Source organism: Candoia aspera, chromosome 2 (genome assembly GCF_035149785.1).
Source record: "Candoia aspera isolate rCanAsp1 chromosome 2, rCanAsp1.hap2, whole genome shotgun sequence".
NCBI classification, from domain to species: Eukaryota; Metazoa; Chordata; class Lepidosauria; order Squamata; family Boidae; genus Candoia; species Candoia aspera.
Window position 1 is genome coordinate 129,916,274 of NC_086154.1, and position 22,277 is coordinate 129,938,550.

The 22,277-nt window shown below is 40.6% G+C and overlaps 1 protein-coding gene across 1 annotated transcript in view; it reads left to right on the forward strand.

Annotated features, from left to right (window-relative positions):
• The window catches only part of CA10 (carbonic anhydrase 10), a 395,508-nt gene that overhangs the window by 56,268 nt on the left and 316,963 nt on the right, over window positions 1-22,277 (forward strand). Inside the window, exon 2 of the mRNA XM_063296562.1 lies at window positions 15,876-15,950. Within this exon, the coding sequence (XP_063152632.1) occupies window positions 15,876-15,950 (75 nt within the window). The remainder of the gene's footprint in view (window positions 1-15,875; window positions 15,951-22,277) is intronic.

Consider the following 22,277-nt stretch of genomic DNA (forward strand, 5'->3'; position numbering starts at 1 on the left):
AAAAGACACCAAGGGTGGAGATAATAAAATATTTATTCTGTGCAGAAGGTGCAAGGGGAATAATTTTCCAAAGCCAAGCACCAAGGCCCTCAGATTAGCAAACTTTTTATACATTTCTGCAATGAGATACAAACTAAAATTCTTGCAACAAACTCTGAAATAAAAAGCAGCTTTTCAGCTTTGAAGCAATAAACTATGCAGTGGAATTCTCAGTCTAAGATAGGCGAGTGTTGCTTTACTATCTTAGCATGTTTATGTGTTTTGCTTATACCTATGCATAGCACCCTTATCGGTTACCTAGTTACTAATTTGCATCATCTAACTCTTGATTCTTGCTCATGCACACTGTCACTTTTTGCACACGTCCCTACTCTTGCTCACGTGTGTTGTTAACTTTTTGCACACGTCCCTACTATGCACTCATTTTGTTGTTTATTCGTTTAGTCGCTTCCGACTCTTCGTGACTTCATGGACCAGCCCATGCCAGAGCTTCCTGTCGGTCGTCAACACCCCCAGCTCCCCCAGGGACAAGTCCGTCACCTCTAGAATATCATCCATCCATCTTCCCCTTGGTCGGCCCCCCTTCCTTTTGCCTTCCACTCTCCCCAGCATCAGCATCTTCACCAGGGTGTCCTGTCTTCTCATTATGTGGCCAAAGTATTTCAGTTTTGCCTTTAATATCATTCCCTCAAGTGAGCAGTCTGGCTTTATTTCCTGGAGGATGGACTGGTTTGATCTTCTTGCAGTCCAAGGCACTCTCAGAATTATCCTCCAACACCACAGTTCAAAAGCATCGAACTCTGAAGCCAATATCATTATTTATTCCATCTGTCTCACCATCTTCCTCTAATCAAAGGGGTAGAAAGTTGTCCATCCGTTGTGGCCTACGTTCGGTCAGGATATCATGTCATGGAATTGCATGCTATTAATGGAAGGGCTAAGTGAGTAGCCATTCCTTTTTCTCTCTTTCTGCCATTGTCTTGTTTCTGCTTCTTTCTTCCTCTCTGATACCCACTTTTCTGTTTCATCTTCTTCTTTCTTCCTTGCCCCCTCCCATTTCCTCCCACCTCCTTCCGAACTGCAGTGGCAGGGTCAGATTGCTCTAGTCAGAGCCCTGAATCGTCCTTGGCATTTGAAATTAGGCCAAGTGCTGACCGAGGGTTTTGAGGTGTCCTGGGACAAGAAACTGTTATGTTCTCAAGAACTTTGTGGGGTGGTTCAGATTTAGAAGGTTGTGAGAGGCCCGAGGTCATGCGGTGAACATTTCTCCCTGAAACAGAATTTGAATCCAGGTCCTAACATGGGGGCCCTGACTACTACACCAGGCAGACAGTGCACTTGAAAAATAATCAGTATATTAATGTCCTTGTACATTTGTATGCTGTAGGTCTCCTGCTCTATTTCATGCATTTTCCATACCTAACAAGGATCTAGAATTCAGCCAACTATGCTCTTCATCATATTGGAGTTCCCTGCTAAGAAATGCTTTAACTATTGAAAGGATATTCTGAAAACAACATTTAAAATTATGAGCGTTATATTAAGGACTTAAAAAGGCATTTTAAAGGATCAATAAGAGTCTTCCAACAACATGTAGGCAAAAGGATATATAGGCGATGAATTTCCCAAGTGATGAATTTGTCTCAAGGTCTGACCTATTTTCTTTCCATTGATTTCCACATCTCCTTTTGTGAATATGGTAGCAAGACAAAAGAAGTCCTGGGTGCAGCATTTTCCAGGAATAGGCACTTAGCTTTTAAACTGATGAAAGGTAACCTTGTATTCTGCATTAAAAAAAAAAAATCTGCATGTTCTGAATTACTAAAGAGCAGAAATGCTTTTGCACTGTGTTAAAATGTGCTGATATTTCCGTTCATGTAATGATGCACATATTCAGTATTCATATACCCAGTTGATGAAGTACGTATGTGCTGATAGGAAGGCCATTTCACCCATTATATAGACATAAAGTGGGTCTAACAAAATTTTCCTGTAGCCCTTTCTTTAGTAGTGATATTTTCAGGCAGTCTATAATCCTTTTCTGTATTTTGACATTAGTGCAATTTTGTAATCCTGACATTTCTTCCCTCTTTTCCTAGAATGTATTATTTGGGGCATATTAAAACAATTCTTATGGGATTTGTCCTCCAATGATCTGGGGATCAAATTCTTGTATCTTGCAGAATGCATCACCTCCTTTTCCTGCATGTTGTGGGCACAGCATACAGTTTTGATGGTAAAAGGTAAGGTGAGCAAACACTGGACCATCTCCAAGCAACCCACACTATCACATTACTACAGCTGATGGGGATAGTATAAACTTTGATCAAGCAACCCGTGGGTTGGTATGCTGTGTTAACCTTATCTGTCTACTTATTTTCTGTGCTGTACTATTTGTTTTTTAAAAAAGAATTTTATAAAGTTTTGAATAAAGATAAAATCTACAGAAAATTTTAAAAAACTACAAAGAAAAAAGAAAAAAACTAAAAAAGTGTGGAAACACAAGAGAAGTTTTTGTTTTTTTTTAAGAATTACAAAAAGAGGTGACTTCCGACTTTAACAGCAAGGATATACAACAATTTTCCATAATCAATCCCTTACTCTATATTAAACCAAAATCACATTATTTCTATAAATCATTCCATTGGCACATTATAAAAATCACTAAATTCAGTTGCTGCATCCCCTTATATTAAAAGAAAAAGAAACACACACACACACATATGTATACACACGCACACTATATATTTTAGATATACACAGACACACAAACGCACACACATACATACACACTACTCAACTTCCCCCTCAAAGATAACATTTATTTAATTATTTCCTTCCTACTAGTATTCTATATATTCCTGTCTACTACAATAAAAATCAGACTAAAAACATATAAATTGTCTACCGTTATACTTGATAATTGTTGTTTATTCGTTTAGTTGCTTCCGACTCTTCGTGACTTCATGGACCAGCCCACGCCAGAGCTTCCTGTCGGTCGTCAACACCCCCAGCTCCCCCAGGGACGAGTCCGTCACCTCTAGAATACCATCCATCCACCTTGCCCTTGGTCGGCCCCTCTTCTGTTTGCCTCCACTCTCCCTAGCATCAGCATCTTCTCCAGGGTGTCCTGTCTTCTCATTATGTGGCCAAAGTATTTCCGTTTTGCCTTTAATATCATTCCCTCAAGTGAGCAGTCTGGCTTTATTTCCTGGAGGATGGACTGGTTTGATCTTCTTGCAGTCCAAGGCACTCTCAGAATTTTCCTCCAACACCACAGTTCAAAAGCATCGATCTTCCTTCTCTCAGCCTTCCTTATGGTCCAGCTCTTGCAGCCATATGTTACTACGGGGAACACCATTGCTTTAACTATGCAGACCTTTGTTGTCAGTGTGATGTCTCTGCTCTTAACTATTTTATCGAGATTTGTCATTGCTCTTCTCCCAAGGATTAAGCGTCTTCTGATTTCCTGACTGCAGTCAGCATCCACAGTAATCTTTGCACCTAGAAATACAAAGTCTTTCACTGCTTCTACATTTTCTCCCTCTATTTGCCAGTTATTAATCAAGCTGGTTGCCATAATCTTGGTTTTTTTGAGGTTTAGCTGCAAGCCAGCTTTTGCACTTTCTTCTTTCACCTTCATCATAAGGCTCCTCAGTTCCTCTTCACTTTCAGCCATCAAAGTGGTATCATCTGCATATCTGAGATTGTTAATGTTTCTTCCAGAGATTTTAACTCCAGCCTTGGATTCCTCAAGGCCAGCTTGTCGCATGATGTGTTCTGCATACAAGTTGAATAGGTAGGGTGAGAGTATACAGCCCTGCCGTACTCCTTTCCCAATCTTAAACCAGTCCGTTTTTCCATGGTCTGTTCTTACTGTTGCTACTTGGTTGTTATACAGATTCTTCAGGAGGCATACAAGATGACTTGGTATCCCCATACCACTAAGAACTTGCCACAATTTGTTATGGTCCACACAGTCAAAGGCTTTAGAATAGTCGATAAAACAGAAATAGATGTTTTTCTGAAACTCCCTGGCTTTTTCCATTATCCAGCGGATATTGGCAATTTGGTCCCTAGTTCCTCTGCCTTTTCTAAACCCAGCTTGGGGATCTGGCAATTCTCGCTCCATGAATTGCTGAAGTCTACCTTGCAGGATCTTGAGCATTACCTTACTGGCATGTGAAATGAGTGCCACTGTTCGATAGTTTGAACATTCTTTAGTGTTTCCCTTTTTTGGTATGGGGATATAAGTTGATTTTTTCCAATCTGATGGCCATTCTTGTGTTTTCCAAATTTGCTGGCATATAGCATGCATTACCTTGACAGCATCATCTTGCAAGATTTTGAACAGTTCAGCTGGGATGCCGTCATCTCCTACTGCCTTGTTATTAGCAATGCTTCTTAAGGCCCATTCAACCTCACTCTTCAGGATGTCTGGCTCTAGCTCACTGACCACACTGTCAAAGCTATCCCCGATATTGTTATCCTTCCTATACAGGTCTTCCGTATATTCTTGCCACCTTTTCTTGATCTCTTCTTCTTCTGTTAGGTCCTTGCCATCTTTGTTTTTGATCATACCCATTTTTGCCTAGATGTCTGGCTCTGCCTCCAATGTTTCTAATTTTCTGGAAGAGGTCTCTTGTCCTTCCTATTCTATTGTCTTCTTCCACTTCCGCGCATTGCTTGTTTAAAAATAATTCCTTATCTCTTCTGGCTAACCTCTGGAATTTTGCATTTAATTGGGCATATCTCCCCCTATCACTGTTGCCTTTTGCTTTCCTTCTTTCTTGGGCTACTTCTAGTGTCTCAGCAGACAGCCATTTTGCCTTCTTGGTTTTCTCTTTCTTTGGGAAGTATTTTGCTGCCGCCTCCTGAACAATGTTGCGGACTTCTGTCCATAGTTCTTCCGGGACCCTATCTACTAAGTCCAGTCCCTTAAATCTATTCTTCACCTCCACTGCATATTCCTTAGGAATATGAGTGAGCTCATATCTAGCTGATCTGTGGGTCTTCCCTAATCTCTTTAGTCTGATCCTAAATTGTGCAAGAAGTTTGTGATCTGAACTACAGTCAGCTCCAGGTCTTGTTTTTACCGACTGTATAGATGTCTGCCACCTTTGGCTGCAAAGGATGTAGTCAATCTGGTTTCGGTGTTGTCCATCTGGGGAAGTCCATGTATAAAGCCGTCTCTTAGGTTGCTGGAAGAGACTGTTGTTATGCACATTGAGTTATCTTGGCAAAATTCTATCAGCCTATGTCCTGCTTCATTTTGTTCTCCCAGGCCATGCTTACCTGTAATTCCAGGTGTCATTTGACTGCCCACCTTAGCATTCCAGTCTCCCGTGATGAAAATAACATCTCTTTTAGGTGTGTTGTCCAGTAGGTGCTGCAGATCCTCATAGAACTGCTCTACTTCAGCTTCTTCAGCATCTGTGGTTGGGGTGTATATTTGGATCACTGTGATGTTAGATGGCTTGCCCTGAATTCGAATTGAGATCATTCTATCATTTTTTGGATTGTATCTGAGCACTGTTTTAGCCACTTTACTATTAATTACGAAGGCTACTCCATTTCTTCTGTGGTCCTCTTGTCCACAGTAGTAGATTTGGTGGTCATTTGATGTGAAGTGGCCCATTCCAGTTCATTTCAGTTCACTGATGCCCAGAATGTCTATCTTTAATCTTGACATCTCACCAATAACCACATCCAATTTGCCCTGACTCATAGATCTTACATTCCAGGTTCCAATGGTGTGTTGATCCTTAGAACATCGGATTCGCCATTCACCACCAGCACCGTTGGCCACTAGCCGCCCTTTCGGCTTTGAGCTAGCTGCGTCATCACATCTGGGGCTAGTTGAACTCATCCTCTGTTCCTCCCCAGTAGCATTTTGACCATCTTCCGACCTGGGGGTCTCATCTTCCGATGATATACCGACATATCTCTGGTTGTACCGATCCATTTAGTTTTCACGGCAAGAATACTGGGGTGGGTTGCCATTACCTTCCCCAGGGATCGCATTTAGTCTGACCTCTCTGTCATGACCTTCCCATCTTGGGTGGCCCTTCACGGTTTAGCTCATGGCATCATTGAGGTGCTCAATCTCCAGCACCACTACAAGGTAACGATCCTTTGCTGAAGATGCACTCATTACTAAAGCTTTTTACAATGTTGTCTCCACCTGGGGGTGTTGCAAACTTTTGAACCGTAGTGAACTCTTACAAAGGTGTCTCTACTCTACTGCACAGCTGTCAGAAACTATTTCTACTGCACAGCTGCGTTTATTTATTTATTTTACTTTTTCTTTTTCCGCTTGCTGCCTCATCAGGCCTGTGCACACAACTGTAAGAAGAAAAGGTGGACAAGCGAGAAAGATATGAGGGCCTTATGCCATTTTTAACCATACAGTATCTACAATGACAGATTAAAAAAGAAAAGGCCAGAGTTTTGGTTCCCATTTACAAGCAAAATCTGTTCTTTGCAGGCCATGAACTTTTTTTTTTTTTTTGAGGCTGGTTGTTCTTCAGAAGGTTGCATTCAGCCAGCTAGAGGAAGTACCAATCTTTACTGTATTGTGATTTTGTCAGTAAAATCACTCAGAGCGTCTCTGTGGCTTCAAACAAGAGTTTAACTGCTAATGGAGCAAAACTATCAGACTATTTTCCTTCTTTTTCAGGAGGTGAACAGCACAACGATCAGACTGGGTAGGATTAGAATGTCACATAGATTGTGTGATATGTTTTGGTAAGGAAGATAAATGGAAAGAGGTCTGGGATGAAAAACAGTGGAAAGAGGATGGAGCATATGAATAAGGATGAGTTATCTTAGCAAGAATGAGACATCCCAGTGGTGTACACCATATTGTTGCCTCACCTGGAATGCTAGATTCACCCAAAGGATGGCCAAAGGGTGAGGTGAATTTATTTGGTTACAGTCCTATATCTGCTGGTTGAAGGATCATAATAGCAGTAGGTGACCCAAATCCCTATTTTAGATTGGATTGAAAAAGAAACTTGGCCAGCTTGGCATCAAACTCAATGTGACACCATTTTTAAAACATAAAAATCAGTGTTTAATGTTCTATTTATGTTTTGCTTAAATATAAAATCTCACATGATGGGAGGCAACATGCACAATTCTAAATTAACATGTTGAAACAGATACAGTAGCTATGGCAGCAATACAGTATTTCTTCCTTTTCAGGAGATGTGGCTGTACCTGGGCAAAATACATGGCCTAGGACTTGGTTACTTGAGGACCACCTGTCTCCCATAGTATCTGCCTGGCCAGTTTGATCTGGCAGGGTTGTCATGCTCCAGATTCCATCGATTAAACAATGGCACCTATTGGGACCCCGGAAGTAGGCCTTCTCTGTAGCAGCGCCTGCCCTCTGAAATGAGGTTCCCCCTGAAATTCAAATGGCCCCCACCCTACTGAGATTTTGAAAGGCTTAAAGACCTGGCTCTTCACCCAACCCTTCAGAGAGGACAACTGATGCCCCTTTGTTCCTTTCTGTTCCCCTCTGGATTTGTTTTCTTTGCCATCATTGTTCTTTAGTCTTGTGCTGTTTTTGTGGGTTTTGCACTGTTCTTTGTTTTTAAATGTTTTAACAATTGCAAACCACCCAGAATTGCTGGGAGTTGGGCAGCACATAAATTTAATAAATGGTTATTATTATTAAATTATGAAAATCCACTTCTTTCCCTGATTATATCCAGGTACTGTTTTCTGTTCCAAGTACTATATTCAGTGGCTACAATATGGGCAGCATTTGCCCTGTGATCCTGTTCTTTTCAAGTGAATCAGGAAGCTACTAACTATCTTGCTTAAGCTTAACAAGTACTTGCGTGTAGCATTATTATCCTACCCTGTCTCAAAGATCCTATCATTACTGTCCTTTTTCCTCAGAGCAGTCCTCCAAAGTAAGTCCAGCTGAAAGGAAATGGCTGGCATTGGTTCACCCAGCTAGATTTGTATCAATCCAGGCACTTTTACCACTACATGACACCATACTTGAATAGTTCCCTTAGGAGGACTAGTTTGACAAACATACAATATGCTACAGAACATGTCCTGTAGCTTGCATGATATTACAAAAGTTATTTTAATCTACTGTATATGATAAAGAAGAAAGCCTTCAGTTATCTGCCATACAAAATAATAAGTAATGTGTGCTAAGTAGACTGTGACTGAATTCACCACGGGCAAGTTTTCATTCCTTAAATGTTTCCATTCCTTAATTTAGCCAATTCATCGATAAAACATTGCAGCCCTATTTCTAATGCAATATTATTGTGGCTGAGGTAATAAGCTAAGTAAATGGAAAGTTCCAGAAAATGTGAAAATATAGGTAAAATATTATAATATTATGATAGGATTATACAGTATGCATTGTTTGTTTATTAAATGTATCTCACCTTTCTACTCTAGCAAATGCTCTAAGCAGCTTACAAAATTTAGCACCATACTAAATCTAGAAAAAATAAAATTAATACTAAAGTCAGTTAAGTTTAAAAGCCTGGTGAAGAAGGGAAATCTTTACTGATTTTTCGAACACTGAGAGAGTTGGGGCCAAATGCAACTCTTCAGGAAGTACATTATATAACTGAGGGAAAATACAGTGAAAATGAACCTCTGGCAACAGGAGTTTCTTCAAAATAGCTCCTCTTGCAGATCTTAGCAGTTGGACAATCATAAATGGAACAGTGTTTCCTCAGGAACTCAGTTCCTAAACCATTCAGGCCATTAAGTCTGATACTAACTCTTTAAATTGTTCTTGATAAGCAATTGGCAACCAGTACAGATCTTTCAGTATAGGTATCATACTACCTGTTCCTTGCACTGGTTAGCAGCTGAACTGCTTCATTTTGCACCAGCTGCAGCTTCCAGACACATTTCCAAGGCAGCCACTCATACAGTACATTGCAGCAATCAATACTGCATCCAGACATAGATAACTATTACTAAATATGACTGGCTGAGGAATGGTAGAAACTGGTACTGTAGGCATAACTAAGCAGTGAAAGCTGTGGTTTTTCACCAAGTGTGTGGGAGATAAATTGTCTGCTGGGCCATTTTAACATTTTTGGAGCCTGGATGTTTATGTTTAATTCTTTCTAGTTCAGATGCCAGTCTAAAACAGACCTGTGAATGATTTGTCCCTGATATCAGAGTCACCCGGACCTCCTTCTCTTTTCAGATCACTCATGCCATCCAAAAATATGAAATTTAATGTGTCCCTTACTGCCTGCATGTAGCCAGATACCAGCTGAGACAAGTCCACGGTTGCTACAGACTGCATGAAATTCTGAAGCCCATGACTGGGCATGTCAACATTTCCTTGGACAGGGAGTTTAGATAGGCCACTGAGATCTCCCTGGTTAGAAGAGAGGTTTTTGGGCAGCAGCAGTGTGGACAGTCCATTAATGGTTCCCTTTATTAGGAGTATACATACTTTTTTGTTGTTGTTCTTTCAAGCCCAGGACAAACCATCACATTCCACAGGTTCTGCCACTTGCTTTTGGATTAGTCACACTTCAGTAAAAGTGAAATCTAGAATGCTTTGGTAGTTCCACGTTTCAGAAGAAACAAAACCTAGATGGGTGAAGAGGTAAAGCTGGTCCATGCCACCATCCTATTCCATCCTCCCTTCATCATCTCCCAGCATAGCATATTTCTCTGGCCACCCTGCAGCTTCATCCAGCACCTTCCCTTTGCTCCTTCCCTTCAGATGTCCCCACTGCCAATGTCTAGGGCAGTGTATTCCACCAGCCCACAGCCCCCAAACTCCCAGTGCCTCCCCCTCCTCCGCCCACTGATGTCCCAGCATAGCATATTCCACTTGCCAGTAGGCCTATGTACATTTTTTTGCACTTCTTTGACATAGATTTTATTGCGGATGCCAGAAAAAGTTAAACAGTTAGTGTGTCCTCCTTTTCCCCCATTTGTCCTCCTTTCCAATTGTCTGGATTCTCCTTTGCCTGTTCCAATATCTGGTAACCCTATTCCCAGAACTCCCAATGTGTTCTCTCTCCTGCTCCTCAGCAGCCACCTCTGGTACCACCACCTGTATCCCATCTGCCTTCCCCCCTTTTCCCAGCATCTTTCCTCTCTCCCCTCAAAAACTGCCAAGTCCCAGCCTGGCATCTCCTCCTTGGTTGGCCTGCCTTCCAACCTTCCCAGGACCACTGACAGCTTCCCCTTTCAGTTCCAGGCCCAGGAAGGTGATGGCCTCTGCAAGGCGTGCAGGGTCTTAAGTCTGATGCTGCAAGGAACCATTTACCTCAGGTAATAAACAGCAATCACTACCAAGGCTTTCGTTCCACCTGGGCCATGTGGTCATCTTCTCAGCCAGTACTTCCATCTCTTATCAATATACCATTTTATGGTTTCTTCAAATTAAAGTCTGCATTGTACCAGTCCTTTCTCCTCCACACTCTGTCTCTTACAACCTTACTATGATTTATCATACTGTATATCCTCTCCCACCTCTGCAGCTATTTTTTCATTATTGCTGTTTTTCTCTCTTTTCTACCCAAAGAAAATACGGGGTTGTGCAGGCCCACCAATTCTTCAAAGACAATGAGCATTTTGTCTGCTAATCTTAGACTTCTCTCAAGGCACAGGCTAGAAGGCTTTGCTTGAGGTGTCAGTGTGGGGGCAAGACATAGACTTCAATCCTGAAAGTTAGGGTGCAAGTATAGGAAACATGAAATGAAGTAAATTGATATGGTCGCTGGGACAGGCAGATCTTCATATTTCCTATGCACGCACTGTGTGTGTGAGAGAGAGAGTGAGAGAGAGAATTAGAATATATCTTTTCTTTGCAGTTTTTAAGTCATAATGATTCAGTCGGACAAACAAGGGGGAAGAAAGCCAGACTGGTGTAGTGGTTAAAGTATCAGGCTAGAAACAATTACATTTCTTCTATGGCATTTACAAAAAGCTGCCTCTATTTATCTGTGTGATTTCTTCATATATAATGGGCAGTGAAATACCACAGAATTTGTTCAGTCTAGATGTTAACAGTTTCCTTGCTGTTTGTTCAGAGGAATCTTTGCCACAAAGACCCAGTTTTGTAATTATGTGTAAGAAATTATGGGCTGTTAATTTCTTTACAGGACATTGTTATAAATCCAATAGCAAGAATACTCTTGAACATAAATACTGGAATTAGAATAAGACATGTATCTTTCCATTTTTTGCAATGATAATGCTGAAAACAGAGAATATCAGGAATGGCTGAAACTGATTCAGATGTGCTGGTGAACAATTGTGAAGATTCAGACATAAGTACTATGAAATTAGTGCCTCTTCACAAGCTGTGCTATTGCAAAAGACATGCAAGAACTCTCCAGATGTTGCACTGGGATATCTTCTGCTTGTCACCAATCTCATATTCAGTGTGTAGCTTGCAAACTCCAGCCACTATGTCTCAGAGCTTAAAATAATTTATCCATAGGTAGTTATTGAGTCCTACTCCAAAATGATTTTACTGTATCTCTGCTGTCGATAAAATAGTTAAGAGCAGAGACATCACACTGACAACAAAGGTCCGCATAGTTAAAGCAATGGTGTTCCCCGTAGTAACATATGGCTGCGAGAGCTGGACCATAAGGAAGGCTGAGAGAAGGAAGATTGATGCTTTTGAACTGTGGTGTTGGAGGAAAATTCTGAGAGTGCCTTGGACTGCAAGAAGATCAAACCAGTCCATCCTCCAGGAAATAAAGCCAGACTGCTCACTTGAGGGAATGATATTCAAGGCAAAACTGAAATACTTTGGCCACATAATGAGAAGACAGGACACCCTGGAGAAGATGCTGATGCTAGGGAGAGTGGAGGGCAAAAGGAAGAGGGGCCGACCAAGGGCAAGATGGATGGATGATATTCTAGAGGTGACGGACTCGTCCCTGGGGGAGCTGGGGGTGTTGACGACCGACAGGAAGCTCTGGCGTGGGCTGGTCCATGAAGTCACAAAGAGTCGGAAGCGACTGAACAAATAAACAACAACTGCTGTTGTACATGTACAACAGCAGAGATACAGTAAAATCATTTTGGAGTAGGACTACCTATACCTATAACTACCTGTACCATGTTAACTACCTACCTAACTACCTATAACTACCTGTACCATGTTAACTGTGAATCAGGGGAAACCTCATGCAGAATCTTAAAACTTGCATCCTCACCATACATGGAAAATCAGCATCCTTCCATTTCTGTCTCCTGCTATAGATGAAGCTTGCATGCCATCCAGGTTTGCTGTTCTTCCTTCCTTTCTGGGCGGACTGTTACCTGAGAAAGCCCTTGAATGTAGCTTTGCAGGCTTGTTGGCATTTGTGGAATACTGTATTGCATTACTAGAATAGCACCAACATGAACTGAATGGCTTTTTTTTTCTTCATTGGGCTTTGGAAGTTTTGGGGAAAGGAGGGGCAAATTCTATGACTGACGAATTTGGGGCAGAGAGATAGCGCTGGTTAGCTGAGACGTTCAGCCACTGCCTGGCTTGGGAGCTCAGCATGATGCTAAATGTGTTTGGGATTCATGGACGGTGAGGACAAAGTGGGAGAATTGTTAAAGTGTGTGGGAGAGCTCATTAAAGACTTCAGTCTACGACGGCGTCATCAGTTTGATGCAGCCCCGTGGGATTGATATATTTCTCCAAGCAGTTATAGTGGAATTGCTATTTGTATAATGCAGCAGGATGTGCTTGCTTTGCTTATTCAAATGTGATGCCTGTGTGTAACTTGGTCATAGCTGCATTTTCTACTTGCCTGAAAGGGAATTACGATCTGGGCAGTACAATTTGGGCGGCCTATTTTTAAAGCCCTTCTTGGCAGTTGGCATCAGTAGCCCAATTGTAAGGTCAGACTTCCTTGCAATGCAGGCAGGCATTGTGCCATGTTGTCAGATGGGCATGAGATTAAAGAGCATGGGCCTGCTGTGCTGGGTGTACCATAGTGAATGCTGAACAAGACACATTTGTGCGGCAGCTTCATTTTAATTTCACAGCCCTTTGTTTTTGAGATGTCAGTTACTAATCCGGCTTTGTGGATTAGGGTTTAAAACAAAAACCCACCTCCTTTTTACAATTGACAAAAACTACTCAAATGGGAAGAGAGTGTGTATGGCGGGGGAGACCCTTTATCCCACATGGCACCCCAACCCCTTCATGGCTTATCTGAAAAACAAAATGTTGTCAGATCCTGCTTGGTGTATCAGAAGTCATTTTAAAACATGGCAGAGTGCAAATTCGTATCAGTCATGCTTTTCATGTACAGTTTTCTAAAAGACAAAGATGTACCCTGGGATCCCCTTCCTCATTTGTCTTACATACCATTCATCGGTACCCTGTGCTCTAGTTCTCCTGCCATAGTCTGTAATTCAGGACTAGCCCTGACAGAGCTTCCTATTCTTCCTCCCTTTTATTTTAAGTGACCTTTAAATCTCTGGCACAGAAATTCTGAGCGTGTGCCCCAACCCATCTGGCTTAACTACAGGATAATAGTTTACCTGTTGGTAAACCCAAGTCTATCTCATAATTGCCAGGATAATGTGATTTAGGATTCAATACTTAACAATTTTCTGCCTGTTTGCTGTTTGTTTGGGGGAGTTTTATACAGTCAACTTGATGCTTGTTGGCCTCATAAGGATTTTATAAGTATATTGGTACTGGCAGTATTACCTTTTTCTAATAGATGTTCAGTGTCATGCATCATTTAGTACAAAACTTGATGATATGGCTTTTCTTGTTCAACAGAAAAATTCATAAGCAGGTATTTTGTTCACTTAAATGACCCCTGTGTTACATAGAAACAGGAAGGTAAAATGTTTTATATGTTTTAGGTCTTCCCTCTCAAAAGTTACATATATTGCAGTGTAAAAGTTTTACTCATTTTATAACTTGGTTTGCTTCTACTTATATGCATTTTCAGGAAGGTTTAAGAAGGAAGATGGCCAATGTTGCACCATGTAATTAATAAATAATTGAAATAAAAATATTTTAAGGAACATATATGAAAATTGTGATATTATACAAATCATCCTATACCCAAGCTCAAAACATTGTTAGAGAATTTCTCTCCCCTTTTAAGAAACTTGATGACATGATCTCCCCAACTTTTCTGCTCTTAAACAGGGTAGAGATTTTCAGCAAATCACTGGTTCATATCTCTGGTTTTAACTCTGAATAACAACAGCAACAATTAGAAATGTGCATGGGACATTCAAACTTGGCTATGTTGCCACTGGACAAAATTCAAAACAACACTTATAATAAGAGGCAATAAGAACTAAGCATGTTCCCCTTCAAGGGTCAGCGGGGTAGCAGTCGATGTTGATTATGGCTACCATGTCTGGGCTAAAAAAACCAGACAACTACTAGATGGGAACAGAGTTTTCTCTATTTCTTTGCCACCATCTAGCAATCAACTAAATTTTTGTGGTCCAGAATTGGTAGCCCTAATTCTGATTGCTACTATGCAGTCAGTTGCAGAAAGTTTGGGAAAATAGCTGATTTTAACATTTATTTGAAAATAGGGAGAAAAAATTCCAGACAGGACAGAACAGATAAGTCTGTATTCTTACCTATAGTAGGATATAAGGCAAATGCCCAATGCACAGGTCAAAGAGTGACAGGTCAAAGAGTGACTCTTCTCATAATTCTCTTAGCAGTTAGTAAGCACTTCCCAGTTTTGAATGTGCCATTCATCACAGTGCTATGAGTTTTCTTCTGTTGTCTGTAAACATTGCACTTCTGTAGCATTACTGGTTGTAGGAGAAGGCTGATGGTACTTAACTGCATGAATAGCATTCATTAACATTATGACAGTGAAATGGAAACACCCATCCCACTATGATTTTTGCCACACTCTGCTCATGATACCAGCATTTACAGCTCACCAGCAAAGTTCAAGAGCCAATCCTATATTTATTTTATCTATTTAATTTGTGTCCTGCATTTTTACTTTAATGAGCACTCAAATACTCCCAACAAACAACCAGACTAATCAGATAGCTTTTCAATTTCTTAAACCCACCCCAAAGTTCAATATCAACAAAGCATAAGAATTTTTTTTAAAAAAAAAATCATATGGTGTAGCAGTTCAATCTTCATGCTGCTTTTCTTGCTGGGAAATCCTTGTGAGGTCCAGCAGCCAGATGTGTAGACTATTTAGTCGTAACAAGTCACGTTGCCCAGGGTGCACCATGAGGAGGCTAGTCTACATTGCACCGAGTTGGGCTGAGAGACAGGGACCGGCCCAAGGTCACCCAGCCGGCCTTCATGGCTAAGACAGGACTAGAACTCCCAGACTCCTGGTTTCTAGCCCAGAACCTTAGCCATAAGCATAAGAATAATAGTGATGAATACATGTATCTCAGAGTTGGATTGTTAGGTTCTTGGTGTTTTCTGAGTTTGGAGAGAGAGCACTAATGATGTTACTCAGTCTGGCAATGAAATGTCTGCAACAAGAAACTGAAGACTATATATATATATATATATATATATATATATATTCACATTCACATTCACATTCTCAGGTTTTTGTGGGGAGTGGTTCACAGACTTTTTTAGGCACTTTCATATGAAGTAGCAAGTAGCTTTGGATGAAATTTTGAATCACACAAAAGTCAATTATAGACTAGTTTTGAGATTCTCTTTCTATGTAAGCGTCATTGATACAAACAAGGCTTGCTATCCAATTTGAGAATTAGAGCATGACCTCCATCAACTCTTCTGGAAGCTATACAAAACATTGTGACCCATTTTGAATTGTGTGAGCAATGTCATATGGAAGACTAAAAGCTGTTAGATCACAAACATAAAATATTGTTGCTCTGTTCTTATTGGTTTGTTTTTCTTTCTTTAGCTCAGCAGAATTCACCAAAAATCCATGAAGGCTGGTGGGCTTATAAGGAGGTGGTCCAGGGAAGCTTTGTTCCAGGTAAATGCAATATTTCTTATCCAATCATTATGTGAGTTGTTACTATTTTATTCTGGTGTATATCATAGCATGTGGTGTTGGCTTTTATGTTTAAGAACTTCAGAAATTCAGATACATACAGCTGTGCACTGCAACAAAAATCACATAGCTCAATAACTGGATCAATGTGATAGTTCTTACTTTAGATGAAGCACCATAGTTACATCTGTAGAAAACCCTGTGGTTTTCCAACTTTATTGATTTTCAAATTGTGTTTCTTAGGTCTGGGAGAAAAAAGAAAGTCTGCCCCTGCTTTTGGTTGTTGTTTCATATATTCAACTTACACTAAAATCTGCAGAATTCTTCTTTCTATAAGATTGTTTTTAAAACTTTTGGGAATTCTCCAGAAAAGTATAACCAAGGAGATAGAAAGTAGTGGTCCTAATTAAAGGAAAAATATTGGAAATGTACTGATCACTGTGTGGAGGAACCAATTCTGGTTTTGCTGTACTTAAACTATTCTGATTATTGCAAGTCAAAAGTTTTAAGTGTCTGATTTTCCTCCTGTTAACTCAGGCTTTTGTAGGATTGTTTTGTAGGATTGTAGGATCATTCCCCCACCCTCAAGGTGCGATTGGCCCCAACCCTACTGACCTTCTGGAAATCCCTCAAAACTTGGTTTTGTCAGCAGGCTTGGGATCCCATGTAAATAGGAACCCCACGAAATCATCATATTGTATGTAAGATTTTGAATGTACTCTCCCATGGTTTGGGTTATATTTATGCTTTTTAATTGTTTTAATCGTTTTATTTAAATTGTGTGTGCCACTCAGAGTCACATAGATGGGCGGTTATATAAAGTTGACCATAAATAAATAAATATGGCATCTGCTTTCTTATGAAATTAACTGATAGTTTGTTTGGAATTACATACTTTTAGAGATATGTGCACTGAGGTAAACATTATAAAGCCAGGAGAATAAATCCATGTAGTTAAGGACATGTGATGAGTGTATACTCCTTTGTACATGTCCAGTGTAGGTCCTAATACAGTATATGGAAGGATGAATGGTTATAAATGTGCACCAACTCCTTGAGAATTCCTGCCTGATCGTTTGTGAGATAGGGCTTTAAAAAAAAAACTTGTTACACACACATTTGCTATAGGAAATTGGCCTATGGACAGAAAGGAGAGCTTTAAGTCATAACATAGGGTGGTTCAACTTTTTTTAAGTTGAAGGCCAAGTTGAGTGACATCCAAAACAATGGTATAAGTAGGATATAGGATCCAGGATAAAAAAAATGTGTTTAAATTACATTTCATATAATCACTCCCCATTTGTTCAATCATTTCTCCCTTTTCTCCTATCAAAAATTAGAATTGGATAGCAATTTTTAAAGGGGCAATGGAGATAGTATCCAACTCTTCAGGAATCTACTTGTAGCTCAGGGGCCTTGGGTTTGCAACTCAGGTTAAACCAAATAAAAAAGAAAGCTTTTTGCTCATGTTTTGATCCTAACAGCGAAGAGATGTTCACACCAGTCTCTGATCTCTTTAAATGTTAAAGATCTGAATTAAAAAATAGAAGTTTGCTTTATGAAGGTCCATAATATCTAGTGACACTAAAGTTTCTTTCATCCTGGACTTGGTGACTTATGAGTTTTATAAAGTAGGGAACTACTCTGTGAATGTCCTTGGATGCAGATCATTTAAATACCCTGAAAACCTTATTTTCCCCTGCTACCTCATCCTCTGTTTGTTTCTTAAATGTTGATACTGTAGTTTGAACCTAGGGCATTCTGCAGGCAGGCAGGCAGGCAGGCAGGCAGATAGAGTGAATTAGCAATTCTCAGAACTGAAAGCTATAACTTTCACACTGCAATAAAAACACTTGAATTTAACAAGGACAAACAAGCACAAAAGCCCACAACTGTCTTTCAAGAGTGCTGAGCAACTACAAATCCAACCTCAGCTTGGAATGACCAGCATATGTAAAGCTATTCTCTAAACATATCGAAGTGCATGAGGTCAGGCTTCACAACAGGGCTCAACAATAAATCACAGGTCTCCAGTTCCATAACCCTAAATTCACAACTCAGGAAAACTTGACCATAGACCCCCAACAGAAGAGAATATATGTAGCTCAGGATTGAACTAAGGAGTCCTTGGTATTCTCTAAGCTTGGTTGTTTGCTTGCAGATGTTTTATTACCCAGCTAGGTAACATCATCAGTGCTAGTGAGTGTGGGGTTTTCTCCTTGTTTATATACAGTAGCTTGTCCTGCCAATTGTATATAAACAGGGAGCAAACCTCACACTCACTAGCACTGATGATGTTACCTAGTTGGGTAATGAAACGTCTGCAAGAAAAAAACCAAACTCAGAGAGCACCAAGGACTCCACAGTTGATTAAAATCTTTACTGTAAGCAAGAATGAATCCTCAACAACAGTTGATTATCCACTGCAGTACAAAGCAGTTAGAGGCTATATATATCTATTATTGAGTTTACACATCAGACTTTTTTTCCTACTCATCTGAATTAATGGATACTTGCCTGGCCGCTTGATGGTCTTGGGAGGTGACTGCTGAAATATGTTTATTCAACAGTTCTCTTTGCCTTGCAGCACCAGCTCTTTTGCCCTCAACCCTTAAACCTCCTCCTCCTCCTCCTCTATTTTTCCTTTCTTCAACTGGAACTGGTTAGATCTCCCCATTTTCATGGTTTTCTCCTCCTCCTTCCTTGTGACTCAGGAGAGCAGGAGGGGGAGTATGTCCCTTTCTTTTTCATCAGGAACATCTCCCAGTTCAGGTCTCTCTATCTTAAACTATGGCTGATGTGCAGAGGACAGGTAGACATTTCATCCAATAGCTAAAATGGGGCTTTCTAAAAATATGTTTCGAATTGTGGGCCTATGTCAGAAATCAGGTGACTGGGCAAATTGTGGTTCTGGAAACCTGTTGAATGAACATATGAGCTGTTGCAGAGGAGAGGCCTGTAATCAGTGCTGGATCTAGACTTCCAGACTGTTTCTTAGAATGCAGTCCCTTCCAGAGCAAGTATTTATCCTGAATCTTGAAGTCCAGCTTCTGGAATAAAATAAGCAGCAACTCTGCCTTGTCTTAATTCAGCTTTATCTTGTTCTCACACTTCCAGCCCATTAAGTTCTTGAACTGCTTTCAGGAAAGGAAAAGTATACTAGGTATTGTTGATGTATCTGGACTAACTGCCTCGAAATAAATATCCTATATGATCCTTCCAGCATGGGAGACAAGATGGGAGACAAGATGGAAATTTGCAGGAGCCCTAGGACAATTCCCAAGAGGGTTAGACAGATCTACTACCTTGTGATAACACCCAAATAGCTAAGAGCCACAGAAGGCAGGGCCTCTAACCTCCAGGAACTGCAAAAGGATGCTACTGTCAATACTATTAAGTCTACTGAGACATCCAGGACTATCCCTCTCTCGTTCTCTCTCCTAGTGCAGATCATCCACTGGGTGACCAAGACCATTTCTGTGACAAATACTGGCAGTGCCCAAACTGGCAGTGGGATGGATATAGATAATCTGTTTCTTCCAAGAGTTCTGGAGCTACAGAGCTGCTGCTTTCTTCCCCAGCTTGGCTAAATATGACCTATAGTTGTTAGAACAGGTCAGCTCCCAAGGCAGCTACTTATGCAGTAGCCTCTCATCTGCTGCAGAGAGAAGTTAATCTCTGAAATCATTGACAGGATAGGCTCATTGGAATCCCTTCTGACTCAAGCCAGAGAGGGATCTAACGGGCAGGTTGTGATACCAACTGATCCAAGAGCATTATCCACTTCCTTGAAAGACTAGCTATAAAACTGGCTCCAACACAGGCCGGCAGAACAAATTCTGCTGCTTTAGAAAAACAGCTTTGGCAGCTGGACTTCTGTGATAAAATAGGAGTATAGCCGTTGTGGATGCTGGATGGGCTTCAGTCCCTGTCCCTGACTAACAGATTTGCTCTAATTGTATGCTGGAATATGTGCACCTTGGAAGGCTCTTCATAACATGCAATTGTAGCCTGATCTCTTGCACAGTAGTATGTATTGGGCTAGCATTGCAAAGCGTTTTGGAATTACACATGCTTGACAGCTTCTGCATAAACACAAACTTTAATGTTTCTTCCATGCATGGTGGGGGGAAATGGATCTGCTGAACTCAGAATATGTTTTTGCTTTCTGTTTCCGTAGTACATTTCCCCCCACTGGCAAATATGCAACAGGCTGCTTTGCCATACCCTGTATGTTTTACCCCTTGTCAGGGGGTGGGGCAAAGAGAAGGGAATTTTTACACACATGTATACACAGTTTTCTATTTACAACAATATTTAATAGATACAGTGGCCTTAGTTTAACAAACTATACATACATAGTTCTATACAGACAATTTAAGAGGGGTCTTGACTGTTGCATTTCCTCCCTCATGCAACTTCTTTTGTGCTTTCACGTCTGAGGTCAGTTCTGTCCTAGGGAGGAGAATAAGAAAAGGGACATATAATTCTTTTCTGAGCCTCTTGGATTCCAGCAACAGTCAAACTGCTTTCACTGATATCTGTTCTGTTCTCCAAAAAACGCAGTTATTTCCGCCTGCCAGTTTGCTTAGTGGATCTCTCTCTTGGGTCCTACTTACTTCTGCTGGGTCTCCAACTGCAAATTCATCCTTCTTGACCCATGCAGTCTCACCAGTCCATATTGCACAAAAATAACAGCAGAAATGCACAAAAACCGCACCTCCATTACTTAATGCTTCTGCCCTTTTATATGTTTGCAGCTAAAAGGCAAGTGTTGCTTAATTGAATTAAGCATGAAGCTTCTTAATGTTTATGTGACACTAAGCCTGATTTTGGCCCGCCCCAAAAAAACCTTCAGCTTGAGACCATTGCATCATCCCAAGTCCTTCAGGACAATGTACCCTGCCATACCTCTGGCCATAAGAGCTTATATGAGGCTCATTATTTGCCACTTGTCTCATAGTCAGGTTTGAGATTTCCACATATCATCTAATAAAGTTTGGCCTTCTGGCCTCTTTGTCAGAACCTTATATTTGACAAGAAAAATACTTTTCTGAAGTAAATACCATTCATTTGGAGTTTGAGAAATAATCCTGCTTTCCCCTCCCCCTCCAATTTGGAGCAAAAAGCAAACATTCTGAACATGACTCTTATATGAGAATTCCTTGAGAATCTTGTGCCAGTTTAGTGTTTTAAAAATCCTTCAATGTGGTCTCATGTATCTCCTACTACAAATGAGTTTAGGAACATTGTGGGAGGCGGAAGCGTCTCTTGCTAGATACAGCAGGCCATGGAGTAAGTGTCCTAGCTTGTCTTGGTCATCATCAAAGGTTCAGATCAGGTGATAGAGTTGATCTGATCATTTGAAATATAGAAGTTTAGGCATGACTTGCCTGGGAAAAATAATGGCTAAAAGTTAAGAAGATTATCATGACTTGAGTGGGAGAAGTTAATCTGATTTTCACTCATGTAAACAAAGCAGACTAGATTACTATCTTTCCATATTCAGTGATAGTGGGTTTTCTGAGAAACGTTGAACAGGAAAATATTATATTGTCATAAACTGACTGAAAAAAGGAGCACAAGAGTTTTGCAGTTCCTTAAATATAATACAAAGTTTTGTTGATTACAATCCTCTTATTCAGATGCAATTTCATCCAGAGTTGCAAGCGTGTGTTTGTATGTGTGTGTTATTATGTGCAGGGGTAGTGGGAGGGGACTTTTAAACAGTCCAATCAAAAGAAAATGAAATGCAGAAGGTACAGATTATGATCAGTATCTTATTAACAGTGACCATTTGTAAAACAATTGTTGAAAGTTGATTAAAGCATGCTGTCCTAACAGTGAGACACACGCTGAGATGAGGAGTAGTTCTCTAATGTTTATTACTGCTACATAAACAGAATCCTAACAAACTGAATAAGCGTGGGAAAAACCCAGACATATAAACCCCAAAGGCTAAGGCGGGCCTGATCTGTGTCTCTTTGAATGGCTGCTTAATTCCTCAGTACTACGCGTGCGCTTTACAGCCTGGATGGGAGCCCCCTGCTCGCCATCCTTACTCATGACACATGCAGCATAAAAAAAGCCTTTGTCATTGAAACAACAGGAGATGGCATTGAACCTCTTAACTGTAGTTTAGTTGCTTCCAAAGAGACATAAGTGTGTGGTATAGAAGTAGATATGTGTCTGGTGTGTGACTTGTTGGTATATATGTATGTGTAGGCAGGCATGTCATCACTAGCCATGAAACAGTGTCCATCTTTGCTTTAATTTGAGGAATACTAAATACTGAACCTGGGACAGAAA